Below are 15,557 nucleotides of genomic sequence, written 5' to 3'. Positions count from 1 at the left end.
TCAGCAGGATTTGGTATGTTAAGCAGCTCTGAAAGGTAAGATTGCTGTTGTCAAAGTTCTTCATCATCAGTAGGATGAAGCATACTGGTGGTGTGACTTCACCAGTAGGATGGAGTCAATTGTAAAAGTGCCCCTTCCTTTTTTGCTCAGTCCTTGCATAGGGCCATTAGCAATTTGGACCTCATTTTCTAGATACACATTTTTCTCTGTAAGAGAGTTTGTACATTATTTTTGGTTGCTTTTCACATTCAGGTATTAATTTCTGATTACTATTTTTGTGTTGTTTTTTTTTTTCCCTTCTTAGTTCTCTCATTTCTTACTTGCATCGCATAGAAGTGGAACTGTTCTTAAACGGTTCTGAGAAACATGTGGCAGGGTAAGTGCTTTAAATCATAGTTGCACTGTGCTGAAAGTGCGTTTGCATCTCAGAAAAGAAAAAAGTTGCAACCTTTTTTTAAGCAAGATTTTAATTTGTAAACCATCTGCTATTTTTGGTGTGTCAAATATGAAGGCTTCCTGTGTGAAACTGATACAGAAGAAGATCACAGGAGACCTGGAGCAGTGACTCAGGTCACAGCAGGCCTGTTTGCATGACACCTGTGTCATCAAAATAGCTTTGCTTTGGCATCCTCAATGGCAATCTCATTTATGAGATTTTTCTTTTCCTTTAGATGGCAGGTCTGTTCAAAGGCATATTTGATTATTAATAATTTGGAGGAAAACAGTTTTCCATCCTTCTGAGAATATCATACATCTTTTCCATGTTAGTTCTGAACTCTTCACAACATCAACATCTGATGTTGGGCAAATTGTCGGTTTTCAGTATTGCAGTCTGCTCTGAATTTTTCTCCCCATTTCTTTCCACTTCAGGCATGTTAAATCAGAAAAATTCATACACTGAAGTTTAATCACTGAGCACTAATCACCCTTGTGCAATATTGATCAGCAACCTTTTTGTACATGGTGATCAGAATGAGTAATAGCTTGCTAGTAAACACCAATGAGTGGGAGGGTGAAGATGATGAGTTAGCCCAGTGTAGATGCTGGTACAGCTTTTCTAATTTCCAGATGCTTCTAGATACCATCAAGCAGTGATGTCTTCTCTTTTTCCCATTCTCTACTCCAAACTCTCTTTTTTTTTTTTTTTCTTCTAGTTCTCATGTTCAAACCTAGTAGTAATCCTTCCTTCTTGTGTATGGTGTGTCTCTCAACAAGTGCCCCAGTCACTCTTCTCAGGGTTGCTGGCACTGCTGAGGTAGTCCATGGTCTTATTTTGCTGAGGAATGTGTCATTTCTCCTGTCATTTCTTCTCCTCCCAGCATACTTGAAGCGCACACACAGGCTCCCTGTGCAGCCCTGTTTCATGGGGGCTGCCTGTTAGCATTACACTTGAAAATGTCTGCTTGCGAGGTAATTCAGTTAAAAAGAGAGCAGGGAAAACCCACGTAGGCAGGGCTGTGGTGTGTGGGTTGAAAGCCTCTTTCCCCCATTTTTTTTTGTAAAAGAACTGGTCTGTGCCTGAACTTGCTATTCTGAATAACCTCTTCTCTGCACACAGTGACTGATGCTCACATCCTGTTTGCTACCAGCTTAGCCAAAAGAGCGCCTTGAAGAGTGAGTGACGTTTCTATTTCTGTTGGGTTTGTTTCAGTGAGTTTGCAGGCAGGCTCTCTGCTGCTGCCTCCGTCACTTGCCTTTCTCTGCTGTGAATTTGAGGAAACCCGTTTTTCCTTTGCTTTTTGTATAAAATAGCAAAACCACTGTGGGATTTGGAATCACATCTGGAAAAATGAGGTGGACTTTAAACAAAGGAAGAAGATATATTGAGTCAGGATTAATACTCTGCTGATGCAAAGCTAGTCTGCCTGGGAACTAACATGAATAAACCTGTGCATCCTATTCTTGCCAAGCTGTAGGTTTTGATCAGGGACTTGTTGGCTTCCTTGGAAAAAAACCCTAGATTTATATATTCATTTTTTTTCTTTTAAATCCATGCTCACCAGTGAGTCTAATCGATGCTAACTAGTGAGTCTACGTCTTACTTCTCTAATGTAATCACTTTGCTATGTTTAATAAACTATCTGTACACTTTCAAATCTGTTTTACTAGTGAAGGTGCTTAGGGAAGCTGAAATGCAGTATTAATTATCCACTCTAAAATGTGCTTGATCAAGTGTCTCATGCTGGAGAAGTTCTTCATGCCAAGCTTTGTTGCATCTGTTGTTTTTAGTGTTCCACCAGGTGCAAATCATGTAGGCATGCCTGTGAAAATACAGACACCTAAAAACCCTAAGGATTAAAAAAAAATATTAAAAATTATAATTGTAAAATCTATTTTTGAGATACTGTGTGGAGGAAAAAAATAGAGGAAGTCATACAGTTTTAATGAATCTGACTATGAATAAAACTTTGAAGGCTAAGCAACTTCATATTTTCTTAGTGTTTTTACAAGCCTGTGCTTCTACAGTCGACTTAAAAACAAGAGGAAATGTAGACACAACACGAATTAACTGCTCCCACAGTGAGAAGTTCCTGAATCGTTCCTTTTAACTTACTCCATCTTTGAAGATTAACTGGATGAGACACAGCAATGTTGCTTTCTTTCTCCCACTGCCACCACATCCTTCTGCAGAGGACATTTTCTCATCTGCTTCCCCCTCCCTTACCCCTGCTGGTAGCATGCTTTTCGTCTTGGTGTGGGTGCAGGCTGCTGCCTGTGGGATGGGCAAGGGGACTGGACTTGCTGCCTGTGTGACCAGGTGAGGAGGACACGCTGCGTTTAATCCACATGCCAGAGTGTCTTCTATTCGCGCTTGCAGTGGCACCGTAGCCCTGGCATCTCCTCCTGCTGGGAGGCTGGGGCATCTCACCAGCTGCCGCAGGAACAGTCTGTATGCTCTTGTGTACAGGTGGCCTGCAGGGCAGGTGCCCGAGAAGACCAGAGTTACAGCCAGGATTGGGGGAAGGTGCATTTTAGTGACCTGTGACCAGTAGTGGGTGGAGACAGGTGGATAGCTTAGCAGCAAGCTGTCTGCTTGGGTATATAATTCCCTTGCAGTCTTGAGGTCAGAGCCTCCCTGTGCCAGAAGGCTTTGATGCAATTGAGCTGTGCTTCTGCCTCTCCTGAGAAGGTTATGTCTGGCTCTCCAGGAGGGTGTGGGAAGAGGTTTGTGCTGGAGGTGGTGATGCTCCTCCTCTGCAGCCAGGCCCGGCAGGGGCTTGCTGCTCCCCGTCTGGTCGTGTGTGGGTCTCAGTGGTGTGGCTCTCAGGTGAGATTTCTTGCTTGTGTTGTATTGCAATAAAAGCAAAATGCCAAGTCCCACTGGGTGAGCAGATCCCTCTCCCACGGGCACTGCTGTTTTAGTCCTGCCAGGGTGCCCAGGAGTGTGCTTGGTGTTGCTGCTGGTTTTGACCTCCTTGCAGGAGGCCATTTTGCTCTGGGAGCTAAACTGGTGCTGCCCCAATTTATCTTCTTTGCAGAGCCATTGATCTTGCTGCCTAATTTAGGAGGCATTTCTCCAGAGCCTTGCAGTATGGTACCTGGCATTTGGGAAGAAGGAGGATTGGTGTAGGCTCCTTGGTAAAGTATCAAGTCAGGTCCTAGGCTTTTTGAGTCTGAGATTTGGCCTTGGGACATTTAGGCTCTTGAGGCTCCTGAAGCCAGACCCTGCCCTGATGAGTTTATGCTTATTTGTGCTGTGTAGGCGAGATGAAGGCTTCAAATGCAGTCAAGAAGTTGCGTCATTTTGGAGGATGTTTGCAGCACGGGGGTGTGTTTGCTTTCTGGAGTTTCATTCAGCCATGAGAAACACTAGAGAGAAAGAGAAATGGTAGTAAAAGATAAGTATCTCTGAACAAGTGAAGTAGCATATGTGTATATAAGTGGCAGAGATAATTTGTGTGTTGATAGATGTGCCATAATACTGATGTCTCTGTTGCAGGAGGGTTTTTTTCTTTAGTGCTTGCCTGCTGCAGGTGATGAGGATCTGTCAAGGATACCAAGCAGGGATCAGTATGGAGCACACCTTTGTTTTCCTAAAGAGCCCAGGGACACTTGGAAACCCCACATTCAGGCAGCCTCTCAAATAATTTATCCAAGTGCCTGTTTTCCCCCTCAATCCATCGTGTGAACCAATATTAAATACTAAGCAAGAAAAAATCCTACATTAAATAAACACAGAGGGAATTGGTGCGAATCCATTAGCTTTTGTCCGGTCTTCCTTATTTCTATTTTTATTTGTCACTGCTAATGGATTTAGTGCAACTTACTCCCTCCTACTTGTCTCTACTAACTGTTAACCCCTTGCTCCGGAAAGTCACTCACTGGCTTATTTCATCATTAACACACTAGAAAACAAAAAAATGACCCAGAAACCTTTAGCACAGATATAAGTGTTGAATAATTTTTTTAGTGTCTGTTAGGTGAAGGGTTGTGTTTTAAAATTGCTACTTGATCTACATATAACATAACTGTATATTTGTAAGAAAAGGCAATTTGTGTCTTTTCCAATTGCGTAATGTAGATAACATGAAGAGTATCGGATGACCAGTGGGTATTTGAATTAGTGGCCTTCTGGTACGAAATTAGCACATCCCACTAGTTGGGCCATTGGTCTGGAGTCTCAGGGATTTATTTTTTATTTTTTTTTCTCTTGCCTTTGATTTTCTAGGTGACCTTGAGCACTTCACTTATTTTTATTCTTTTATTTCTGTGTCTCTTCAATTTTCTTTTCAATAGACTAGAGATAATTACACTTTCCATGTATACACAGAAATTCTATAGGCTGAAACATTGTTAATGCTAGTTGCTACCTAATCTCCCTCAAGTGTGCTTGTGTGATGGCCTGTCATGGTGATAGACTGGTCTTCTGAGTTCTCCTGCCTTCTCAGCCCAGTCAGCTTGCATCTGCTTGATCTTACACTTTGTTCCTCCCTAGCAGTGTCACAGTCTGTCTTCAGCACCAGGCCTTTGCCTAGCCTGGGGAGGCTTTGGGGAACGTCTGGGGTTGCTAGGCACTAGCATGAAACAACATACTACTACTTTATCTAGGAGGCAGGCACTGTTTAAGGGCAGTTAATGATGCTGCTTTCTTCAATTGCTTGCAGGATTCCTACGTGGCAGCCTAATAGCTTTATAGGGTGGTTTGCATGTAAATTCAACAAGGAGGTGTTTTACAGGCTAAATGTCACTCTTCGAGTTGGGTGCAACTCCTCCTGAGCCTGTTGGAGGAGTCATTTTATGATCAGAGCAGTGGGAAGCTAATGTGGTGTAGCAGATCCACTGTAGGCAATAGTATTGTGCGAGCTTACCTGTACTATTGGGTGTACAGGTGCGGGTGTGTTGGAGGACAGCTGGAGGAGCTGGAGGCAGAGCAGCTGTGCCCATGGCGTCATCTGGCAGTGGGTCACCATGATTGAAATGACGGGGAATTGTTCCAGACCCATTGTTGATGTGCCCCTTGTTGGATCAGGAGCATGGACTCTGGGAACATGTCTTAGGTTGGTAGTCTTTGGCAGCAGCTCGGACTTCTGGGTTTCTGGCTCACACACATTTCTGACTTCTCTGTACTCATGAGGGTGAATACAAAGTAAAAAAAACTGTTTGAAAGTCCATGAATGCCTTCATTTGTGTAAAACCCAAACCATCCACACAGTCACTCCTGTGCTGTCTTGCAGCCATTGCCAAGAGATGGTACCTGCTGTTTCTTTTCTCTACTTGGGGCAGATAGAGAAGGCCATGGGACCTGTGCCTGTGGCACTACTCAGAGGGAGCTCCTTGGTGGTTTGTGTGGAGGCCAGCCTCTAAAGGCCCTGCTGAAGGGAGCAGTGTCCTCTTCCCAAAGCAAGGCCTTCATTCTGATGGCACAGGCAAGTCCAAAGGTACAAAGAAAACTTCTGATATGTCTTGTCCTGGTGAGACTTTAACTCTAATACTGAGAGACCACTGGACAGTGAGTGTTTCAGTAGCACTTCCACATGTTGCAGGATCTTGCACTGTCATCTTGTCTGTGAAATAGGTTTGCTTTCTTATAACTGTGGAACATCACAGCCTTCCCTTTTCTCCAGCTGTTACTTCACAACATCACTGGTCCAGCCTCTTCATTCTTGTAGCATTGTTTGTTTGCATACTTGGCTTCCCATTTGGTTTGGGGGAGTTTTTTTTCCTTTACTTTGAGGCTTCACAGTCCTTTCCCACTATCATCATACTTCTCATTCTCCATGAAGTTCCTTACCACCCAGCCTCTCTATTTGGAAAGGTGGTGCCCATTTTGTAACCGGAAGGACATCAGAAGCATGGAAATGCCTCTGCACCTCTTCAGTCATCATCAGGTTTCTTTCCTAAAGGCAGTCAAGGGTTTAAAAGGTTAATGGCTCTGTTGGTGTCTGGGGTAGCTCCTTGAGCAAGTGGGCTAAAATATCAAGAGATGAGCACAAAAGCAAAGACTTGGACTTGTGTGATTTGAGCTAATGGATGTTTTGACTTGGAGCAAAGTAAGATTTAAAAAGCTCCAACCTTTTGTTTTCTTAAAAGAAGCTGGTGATTTCTTGATGCAACTGGTTTACTCGAGTTGAACACTATACTCCAGTAAGTCTTCCCATCAAACCTTTAATTTCATGCATTAAATAAGCATATCTTTATGGTAATGTATTTTAGCTAGTCAGAGCTCTTTTTCAGCTTTGTGCTTGAGCTGAGCTGTGACTGCTAGTTTACTGAAAAAAGAGTTGAAAAAGTGCAGAAGAAATGTGTGTTAAATTTTTGTTATGCAGCATCCCAATATTACTTTAGTTTTCTCATAACATGAGATTGTTTAACTTTCCTCAGAAGGGCAGGAGAAGTTTCTAACTCTTCCGAGTTCATAGGTAACTGAGATTTTGTGTGAGGGTTTCTGGAAATTAAATGCTTACCATGCAGTTGTTACTGTCATTAAAACTGCTGTTAAGGTCTATAGTGCAATTCTTTAAAACTGGCTGTATAGAATTTCACTGGTCTGTACTGGAAATGTTGGAACAGCATGAAGAAAATCTACCCTAAAGCTGCATGAATAGTTACTTGTAATTTTTATATGAGATTACAGTGGATCTAAGGAATGTGTTTTATAATAATAGCAGTCGTTGGCAGTGGCTTTGTTTTTCTTTCTTTAAGAATTCCTTAGCAGTTGTATTTCTTTCTTTAAAAAAAAATGAACTAGCTGACCTTAGATGATTCAAATGCTCTGTTTATGTCTTCCTGCTAATTACTTCAGTTTTTTTAAAAAAGGAGTAACTAGAGAACTCACCAACCTCATCTACAAGGTACATAGCTGTTAAAGAGGATAAAGGTTTACCATTATCTGTGACCACTCATAACTACTGTTTAAAACTGGAGAACCAGTGTAGGCAAGCAGAGCAAACAACATAATGTCTGTCTTGATAACTTGAAAAGCCAATGAGTAAAGATAACAGTTTTAAACAGACCAGCAGACCAACTTAAGCATCTTATCTTAAATCTTCCTGAGCATTTGCCAACTAAATACTTTAAAATTTGTTATATGGTATCTTTCTCCAGTTCTGATACTAGTATGAGAATTCTGCTTCATGTAAATGAAGGAACTACAATTCTGAGTTGGTCTTATTTTAGCAGTGATGCCCTTCATTTAGAGGAGAGTGATACTAAGGTGAGGGATGCGTAGCTGAAGTAAAAAACTAAGGTATGCTCTTCCCGACATCACTGTCTGCAAGGGAATAGCACTGAGCAGACATTAGAGTAGTGTTTGTGGTTGCACAAGTTCTCTTTGGATATTGAAAAGTCTCTCTGCACTTGCTCTTGGCAGTGCTGATTCAAAATGGCATCAGTAGTTGCAGTAGACTTGCATTCTCTAGTCTTGATGAATTTTCAGCCACTTGTTTCCAGTAGTGCCGGCACAGTGTTTGCAAACCTTCAAAAATAGCGGCATATTTAGTGAAGAATGTGTAATATATGTTGTACTGAGGGATGGTTTTTAAGTCGCTTGGCAGACATCTCTGCATCCTGCAAGGAAGTTATTTAAGCAAGTCATTCTCTCCTGAGGTGGATTTTGGAGTGATTACTGTGTTCCTCTTGATGTGGTAGAGATGCTAAAAGCAGGGTGTCGTAAGGTGCCACTCAAAGTATTTTACTTACCCTCATCCTTCCTCTCCATCTCCTCACAAAAATACCTCACTTTTTGTATGAAGTAGATATTTATTCTTTTCATAAGTTGAGAAGGGCGTTTTGTTTTGGATCCTACTTGTCTTGATGCTAGTTTGCTGTCCTGGGAACCAACCAGAAACCTGCTTTATTCAAGGTTTCCAGAACTGCGCTATGTTTTGGGTGACTGCAGTGTCAAGTAGTGAGTGACTGGTACCCTGCTTTTTTCATGGGTTGAAGTTTCCATCATTCCTGCCCTCCTGTATGGGTCCTTGCTACCTGACAGCCCTGGGAGTGCTCTCACCATTCCCAGAAGTTTCATGCTGAGGTGTGTAAGCAGTCACGAGTGGTTCCAGAGACACAATGTCTGTGAAGAGGATTGTGCCTACACATTAGGTGTGATACAGGCATAAAAGTTTGGAATTGTTGTCTCTCGTACCTTATGCACAGAAATCTGTTCAGGTCTAAATGGATTATCTTTTCAGACTGTGGACCTGGCTGTTCTTATTCAAATGGTTTTTGTAAATTCTGTGGTTGCATCATGGATATTTCTATTACCCAATTCTAATTTAAAAAAAAAAAATTACGTTTCAAAACCTGAAAGCTTGGTCTTATAGAAACACTTCTGTGCTTGCTTGGCATACCTGGACATCTACAGAAGCTGCACAGCATTCCTGTGGATAAACTTGGCAAATCTGTGTGAAGGTTTGCTTTAAGCCTGCTGTTACAGGGTAAGTGGGCACAAGGAGCTCAGGTTATATATTTCTGTAGAGTAAGAACCTTTGATATCCAGTAATCCCTCCACTATTACTTGCAAAGGGTAATTAACTTGCTGTAACAATATTAGGTTTCATCCATGCTGAAAGCAAACCCTTAGATCAGTAATGGTGAATACTGACACCAAAAGGTTCCTCATTACTGCAGAAAGTGTTATTAGTGTTACTCACAGGTCTGATGTTAGCAACTGGAACAGCTTAGATACATTACAGTGCTGGTAGTCTGAGATTGCAGATGCTAGTTGGAAATGTCCTTTTTTTTTGACAGGAATTTTCTGCTTGTTTTTACAGTTCCTGAAGCACCTCTGTAACCAACATGGCACAGTTCTCAAAGATGGTGTACAGCAACACCACTTCAGCCTGTAGCTGTCATATACCTAATTCATGTTGCTGACAGTTTCAGTTCAGGAAGGTCGAGCCCTGGCCACTCACATGACTGGTAGCGGAGAAGAAAAAGGACAGATCCTACCCAGTGGGGAATTGTTGGCTTTGATTTTATTTTGTTTGGTTGTTAGAAGTTGCAAGATTCTTAACTCAAAGAGTTGCTGTTTAATAATTCTCAAAATTCTAGCCTGGGTGCCTATGCAGAGCTTTCTGGTCACTCACACACTCGTGGTTCTCTTGCTTCAGTTCCTCTTCTTATAGCCTATCCAGCTTTCCTTGGCCCACATGCATCTGTGCCCATCATCTCAGTGTCTCTGGTCTGGGCTGCGCAGCTCCCCTGGTCTTTCCCTCAGGGCTGTGCATGCCAGCTTCACTGCTAGCTCACCCCAGCTGTCACCTGGATGCCTGCTCTCTGTCATGCCAGTTTTCCCATTCCTCTTCCAAGCTGCATTGTATTCAGGGAGAATCCTGGTTTTCCTTTCTCAGGGTACTGTTCCAAGGGATGCATTGGGGTGTCACCACAGCTCCTGCTATAGAAAGGGAGATCTCCTTTTCTCCTCCTTGGCTTCCCTCCTCTATCTCCTGCTTTGCAGCAGCACTGGATGCTCATCAGGCCCTTCATGTGAGCCAACTTAATGAGTTTAAATGACATAAAATTCAGCCATCAAAACAGTTTTCTTTGAGGAAAATTACTGAAATGGGCTTGCAGAAGAAGAGCTGAGCACAAGCAAGAGGGCAAGGAGGAGAACAGTGCAGCCAAGGGCAAGGGAAGCAGCAGCTCAGACCCCCTTCATTCACTACATCCATTCTGGGGGGTGTTCTCTTAGGGTTCTTCTTCCTTAGGGACCCTCTTAGTGGTTATGCTGCAAGAGATGTGGGTGGCTGGATCTGTTCCTCCCTGGTTTCAGTGCAGTCCCATGTGGATTGAAAGCAAATGTGTAACTGGAGCTTCGGAAGGTACAATTTGAAATTGCTGGTGTCCCCCTAAGCGTGCATGTTTTGCAGTTCCTGTATCTGCTCTCTTCCCAAAGCTTTGGTGTGGGCAGACTGTTTGTATGGCGATTAAAAGAACAACCCTGGAAAAAAGTTGTGTTCCTAACACATTCAAGTCTGTGCTAAAATAGCCAGGGAACAAAATTCCTCAAATAAATATTTGCCAGAATTTTTATATAGATGGGAGATATATTTTTTCCCAGCCATTGGTCTGGACAAGAGCTCAATACACAAGTTTTTTAATTGAGTGTTGGCAGCCAATAAGTGATACCCAAGGCCAGGCAACTAGTTGTGAGGTATATGGAAACGAAACAAAATATTTATAATGAGGGGTTTAACAGTGGATGATGCTGTTATCCTCAACTGTAACCACTGAAAGAGCTGACAAGCAGTATTTAAATTAGTTTCTTTTTAAATGCCAAACTTTTTTTCTATTCAATTAAAAGATGACCACACATTTTTTAATCCTAATAGGTTGTGTAAAGTAGGATATTAAAAGCATGCAGTGCATTGGGAGGAAAAATAATTGTACACTTAGTGCATCATGTACCTTTTCATGGCAATGCACTGGTTTTAATTGTTGGAGGAGAATCAGATTTGTGTATTTCAGGTATGAGGAAGAGCAAATTAATTAAAAAGTTGGGATTTAGTACACAATATAGTGACACAATCTAAACATATATTAAGAGACAGAAAAAAGCGTAACAAGTTCTTAATAGAAAAGATAATCACAATTTTTTAAAAAGAAAAATTACTCCACCATAAACTTTTATGGGGTAACTTCTACATGTTGCTTTCTCTCCCCATTACTACATCTGAACCAGCTTACCTGCAGCTATAGTCTCCTATTGGGCAAGGTGAAGGGGACTCACAGTGACACTCGCCTTGTTTTTAATAACCTTAAACGGGGCTGCAGAAGCAGTAACTTGTGATAGGCAGGACTGAAGGAGAGGGGGGCTGTGCCTGGCTCTGGGAGGAGGTGGAGTGTTGGGAGGTCCCAAAGCACTCTGGTGCCAAAGTGATCAGGGTGCTCTTACCCACTCCTCAGTCACTTGTTGCCTGGAGACAAATGTAATGCAGGGATTTTATTATTATTTTTTTTCCTCTTTCCTTGCTGGTTTTTGCTTGGAGCCACTATTGACTTTTGGCTAGGAGGAGGTAGTGAAGCAGCACGCCAAGTGTTATGAGATGGAAATTAATCACTAACCAATGGGTCTGAGTTCAAATGATTTCCTTTCCTGTGATTGCTCTGTATATGGGAAGACTAATGACACATGTAAACAGACAGTTAACAAAGCTCTTCACACCTCCCACAGTCAAGAAGGATTCTTAACCTGATGACACTTCAGTTTTCTTTTTGTTTCTGCTCTCTTGTGTGATTGTGGAAAAACAAAAGTAACTATCTTGAAAAGGAACTTTGCATGGTTGGAGTGCTTTGCCTTAAATTACATTTGGTTTTGCTGCTAAATGTTGTCAGCTCAGTTGCAGTGAAAAAATAGCAAATCTGCCTTCCCAGTGTTTCTTTTAACAAGGAGTATAATTATTCTCAGTACTTTTTGTGTGAGAGTTTATTTTTTTCAGTGAGATTATTTTTGGCTTTTGCAAGAACGTGGGCAAGCCAAACAAATTTAGCTTAACAATAATGAAAGATTTTGAAGTTACTCCTCAGTAAGGCCTTCCACTTGAACAAACCCTGATTTTGCGGAGTAATTTCTTCCAGGTAGATGAAAAGTCTGTCTTGGAAGTAAATGAAAAAATAGAGAAGTTTGGAAACAATGTGTTGTGCAAGTACAAATAAGGTAGATGATATTTAAGTGTAGCTTTTTTTTTTCTTTTTTTTGTTAAGCTTATCCCATGCTGTAAGGAGTAAGGAATCCAGCAAAGGTTTTATCCTGAAAAACATTCCTAGTTTTGCATGTTGCTCACTTAAAAGGAAATTTTATGTTCTTCTTGCTCTGACTCTTGGATGGAGAATGGAAGTGGAATTTGAGAGGTTTGGATTCTATTTTTTACTCTGTCCTTTGCCTAAAAAGTCACTTACTAGGCTTATCCTGTCAAGTCTCTGGCTCATTGTCCCATATTTAAAAGAAGGCTAAACATAGCAACCTTCTTTTTGCAAACTGGTTTGAGTTGTGTGGCACACAGCTTCCACCACTGACACTAGCAGTGGATCTTTCAGTGATTTGCTGTAGTACTTTACCAACATGAAAGTCTTCCTTGCAGTCTCTCTCTAGCCTCTTGAGAATCTTGGGCCATTGGATGATGCAAAGGCCCTGCTTCACCTTGAGTCTTTAGCCTTCTGGTAGGGCAGCCTTGGCAAGCAAGGGGAGAGTTGGGCTTGAACCCTGACATCCTGAAGAGGCTTGACCATATCACAGAATTTTAGGGGTTGGAAGGAACCTCGAAAGATCATCTAGTCCAACCCCCCTGCCATAGCAGGGTCACCTAGAGCACATCACACAGGAACATGTCCAGGTGGGTTTTGATTGTCTTCAGGAAAGGAGACTCCACAACCTCTCTGGGCAGCCTGTTCCAGTGCTCTGTCACTCTCACAGTGAAAAAGTTTCTCCTTATGTTTATGTGGAACCTTCTATATTCCAGTTGGCACCCACTGCCCCTTGTCCTATCACTAGAAATCACTGAAAAAAGCCTGGCTCCATCCTCCTGACACTTGCCCTTAAAATCTTTGTAAACATTGAGAAGGTCGCCCCTCAGTCTCTTCTTCTCCAACCTAAAGAGACCCAGCTCCTTCAGCCTTTCCTCGTAAGGGAGGTGTTCCACTCCCTTAATCTAATGTCCCTTAATCCCTATGTTCCTAGTTCCACCAGAGCAGTGTGCAGAAGATTGTTCTTTCTTCATCACCTCCAGCAGATGTGCTTGTTCCTGAAAGTAAGCAGTCATGCCTTCTGCATGTTATGCCAGGCCTCTCCTTTTCTTTCAAACCAAGTCTCATGCAGTGCTGTCAACTTGCTAGACACTACCACACTAGTAGTATCACTCTAGTGATATTGGGGAAGATATATTTTTTTATTTTTATGGTTTTTGGAGGGAGAATGTAGTGCGTATTTTCTGTCTGCAAGTTCAGAAGGAGGTCTGTAAGCACTTTGCAAGTTCATGGTGTGCCCTAAAGTCATCCATGAGGCAGAGAAGTGCCTAGGAGTTGATAGGGCTTCACAAAGATGACACATTTTCCACAGGAAACAAGTGTCTGGTTTTGATCCTCCTTGTAGCTTTAGAAAATAATACCCCACTTTCGGTGTGATTTGTGTGTGTGTCTGTGTGTATGTGTGTGTGTTGTTCTTCCACATATGAAACAGAGAGCCTTGCTCTGCTGGTAGAAGCTGGAGCTGAGAAAAGGGATAATGGCCCTGGGTTGGAAAGTGGCTAGAGGCAGTTAGCGCAGCCTCCTCTGCCTGTTACAGAAGACATCAATATGTACCAAAAATCTTATAATGTTCTCTTGAAAGCCTGCCAGTGGACTTCAGTCAGTAATTAGGGTTGGTGTTTGTTTTTATGTATGCTTCAGCAGACCAAGGCAGCTCCTAACCTGTCATTTTCTATGCTTGCATAATGGAGCTGAGGGAAACTTGTTTTTGTGTTTGTTTGAGAACCCAGACAAAACAATTCAAAATATCTACACCCTGACCTCTGGTGGGACTGAGACAAGGACTGAAATTGCACTGCTCGTAACTGCAGAATAAATACTGAATTTTAGTGTAGTCTTCATGTTACAGATTGACTTATTGAGTTGCTTGTTCTGTGTGTCCAGAAAGGGTAATTACAATAACTGTTGTTTTAAAAATTTCACAAAACTCTTAAATGGTTTAAACTCTGATTATGATGTGAGCGCTTTTTTTTTTGTTTTGGGTTTTTTGGTTACTTTTTTCCCTTAGGGGAGAAAAGATGATTAATTTCCTCTTTGTAGCATAATGGTGCTGATGTCATGTAGCTGAAGGATTAAGTTCTTTTATTTTTAAAACAGTTGCTAGGGTGTTTAAACCCCTCCTTTTTAGCCCTGTTTTTTGTTAGTATAACAGCAAAAGAAAAATTGCTTTCAAAAGGAATCTGCTTTTCTTCGAAGTTTCTATTTAACAGTAACTGTAGCTTCTTATTTTTCCAATATGGGGTGATGGGGAAATTGCCAGATACTGTTAAATTATGTTAACTATGAAAAAGAGAGGAGGAGGGGGAAAGCAACTAAACATTCTTTCTTACTTCCCCCCGTCCTCCCCCTTCTCCCCCCCCAAAGTGTGATTTAAATCATACATTTGCAATATGTTATTAATGGAGTAATAATCTCTGGCAAGCAAACTATGTTAACTTCTGTCAGACAAAAAACCCAAACCTTTTTCCTGACAAGTACTGCTAAATAAATAAGGCTATACCATTAGATCAAATATTTGATTTTTTTTTTTTAATTCTTTTTTCTTTGCAGAGTATTGGAAAGGGGTCCTTGTGGTGTATAGACCCAGAATATAGACAAAATCTTATTCAGGCTTTGAAAAAGACACCCTATCACCCATATTCGCATGTGTTCAATACACCTCCCACATCTCCTCAGGCATATCAAAGGTAAGAACTAGATGCATTTTACAACTCTTAAATGTTTTCATCCAGTGTTGCGTATTAATCTTGGGTAAGATGTTAAATGTAATTAAGCTTTGCAGCTTGGAAATGTGTTAGCAGAGAGCCTCGGAGCACTGGCAGCAGCCTGGCCTTGCTCAGCGTGGGTCTGGATGCCTTACCTGTCCGTCCCCCTGCCAGGTGGCACCGTGTCCCCGAGCAGAGCTGGCCATCCTGCTTGTGTGGGAGCCACGGAGCCTTCCGCAAAAGGACGCCTGAAATTGAAAGCCATGTAGGCAAACGGAAAGCTCTGAAATGTCTGCTTGTCCCCTTGGCAGCCGGGGAAAGCCCAGTGCCTTCCCTGGGAGGAGACGGGCTCGATTTCACCCCCCCCGGCATGTTTGGGGCCCGTGTTGCCTGCACAACCCTCACGTCTCCAGGCAAGCCCTGTGTCCAGGTGACTCAAACAGCCGTGGCTGTGGTTGGGCACTCCCTGCCCTCCGGGTTATCCCGGAGGGGCCTGAGGGAGAGCAATGGCCGTTTTTCTGCCTTGCTCAAGGAAGGAAGCATGGGGCAGGTTTTTCCATTTGTTTCACATTTGGTTTTGATCAGGCTATTGCTCGTTGTTAACAGTAGTGAGGGAAGAGAGAGAATCTGTGACCGCAACCCAGCGGGGGGGGGGCAGACACACACACA

At 42.3% G+C, this 15,557-nt stretch overlaps 1 protein-coding gene across 2 annotated transcripts in view; it reads left to right on the top strand.

Moving 5' to 3' along the window:
- The window catches only part of FOXN3 (forkhead box N3), a 129,924-nt gene that overhangs the window by 12,546 nt on the left and 101,821 nt on the right, over positions 1-15,557 (top strand). For both annotated transcript variants that reach the window (XM_010003706.1, XM_010003705.1), the window contains exon 2: positions 14,734-14,870. In XM_010003706.1, the coding sequence (XP_010002008.1) occupies positions 14,734-14,870 (137 nt within the window). The remainder of the gene's footprint in view (positions 1-14,733; positions 14,871-15,557) is intronic.

The sequence above is a fragment of the Chaetura pelagica genome, unplaced genomic scaffold (genome assembly GCF_000747805.2).
Source record: "Chaetura pelagica isolate M959 unplaced genomic scaffold, ChaPel_1.0 scaffold48, whole genome shotgun sequence".
In the NCBI taxonomy this organism is placed as follows: domain Eukaryota; kingdom Metazoa; phylum Chordata; class Aves; order Apodiformes; family Apodidae; genus Chaetura; species Chaetura pelagica.
The sequence above is the reverse complement of the archived record's forward strand: the minus strand, read 5'-3'. Positions and strand labels throughout refer to the sequence as shown.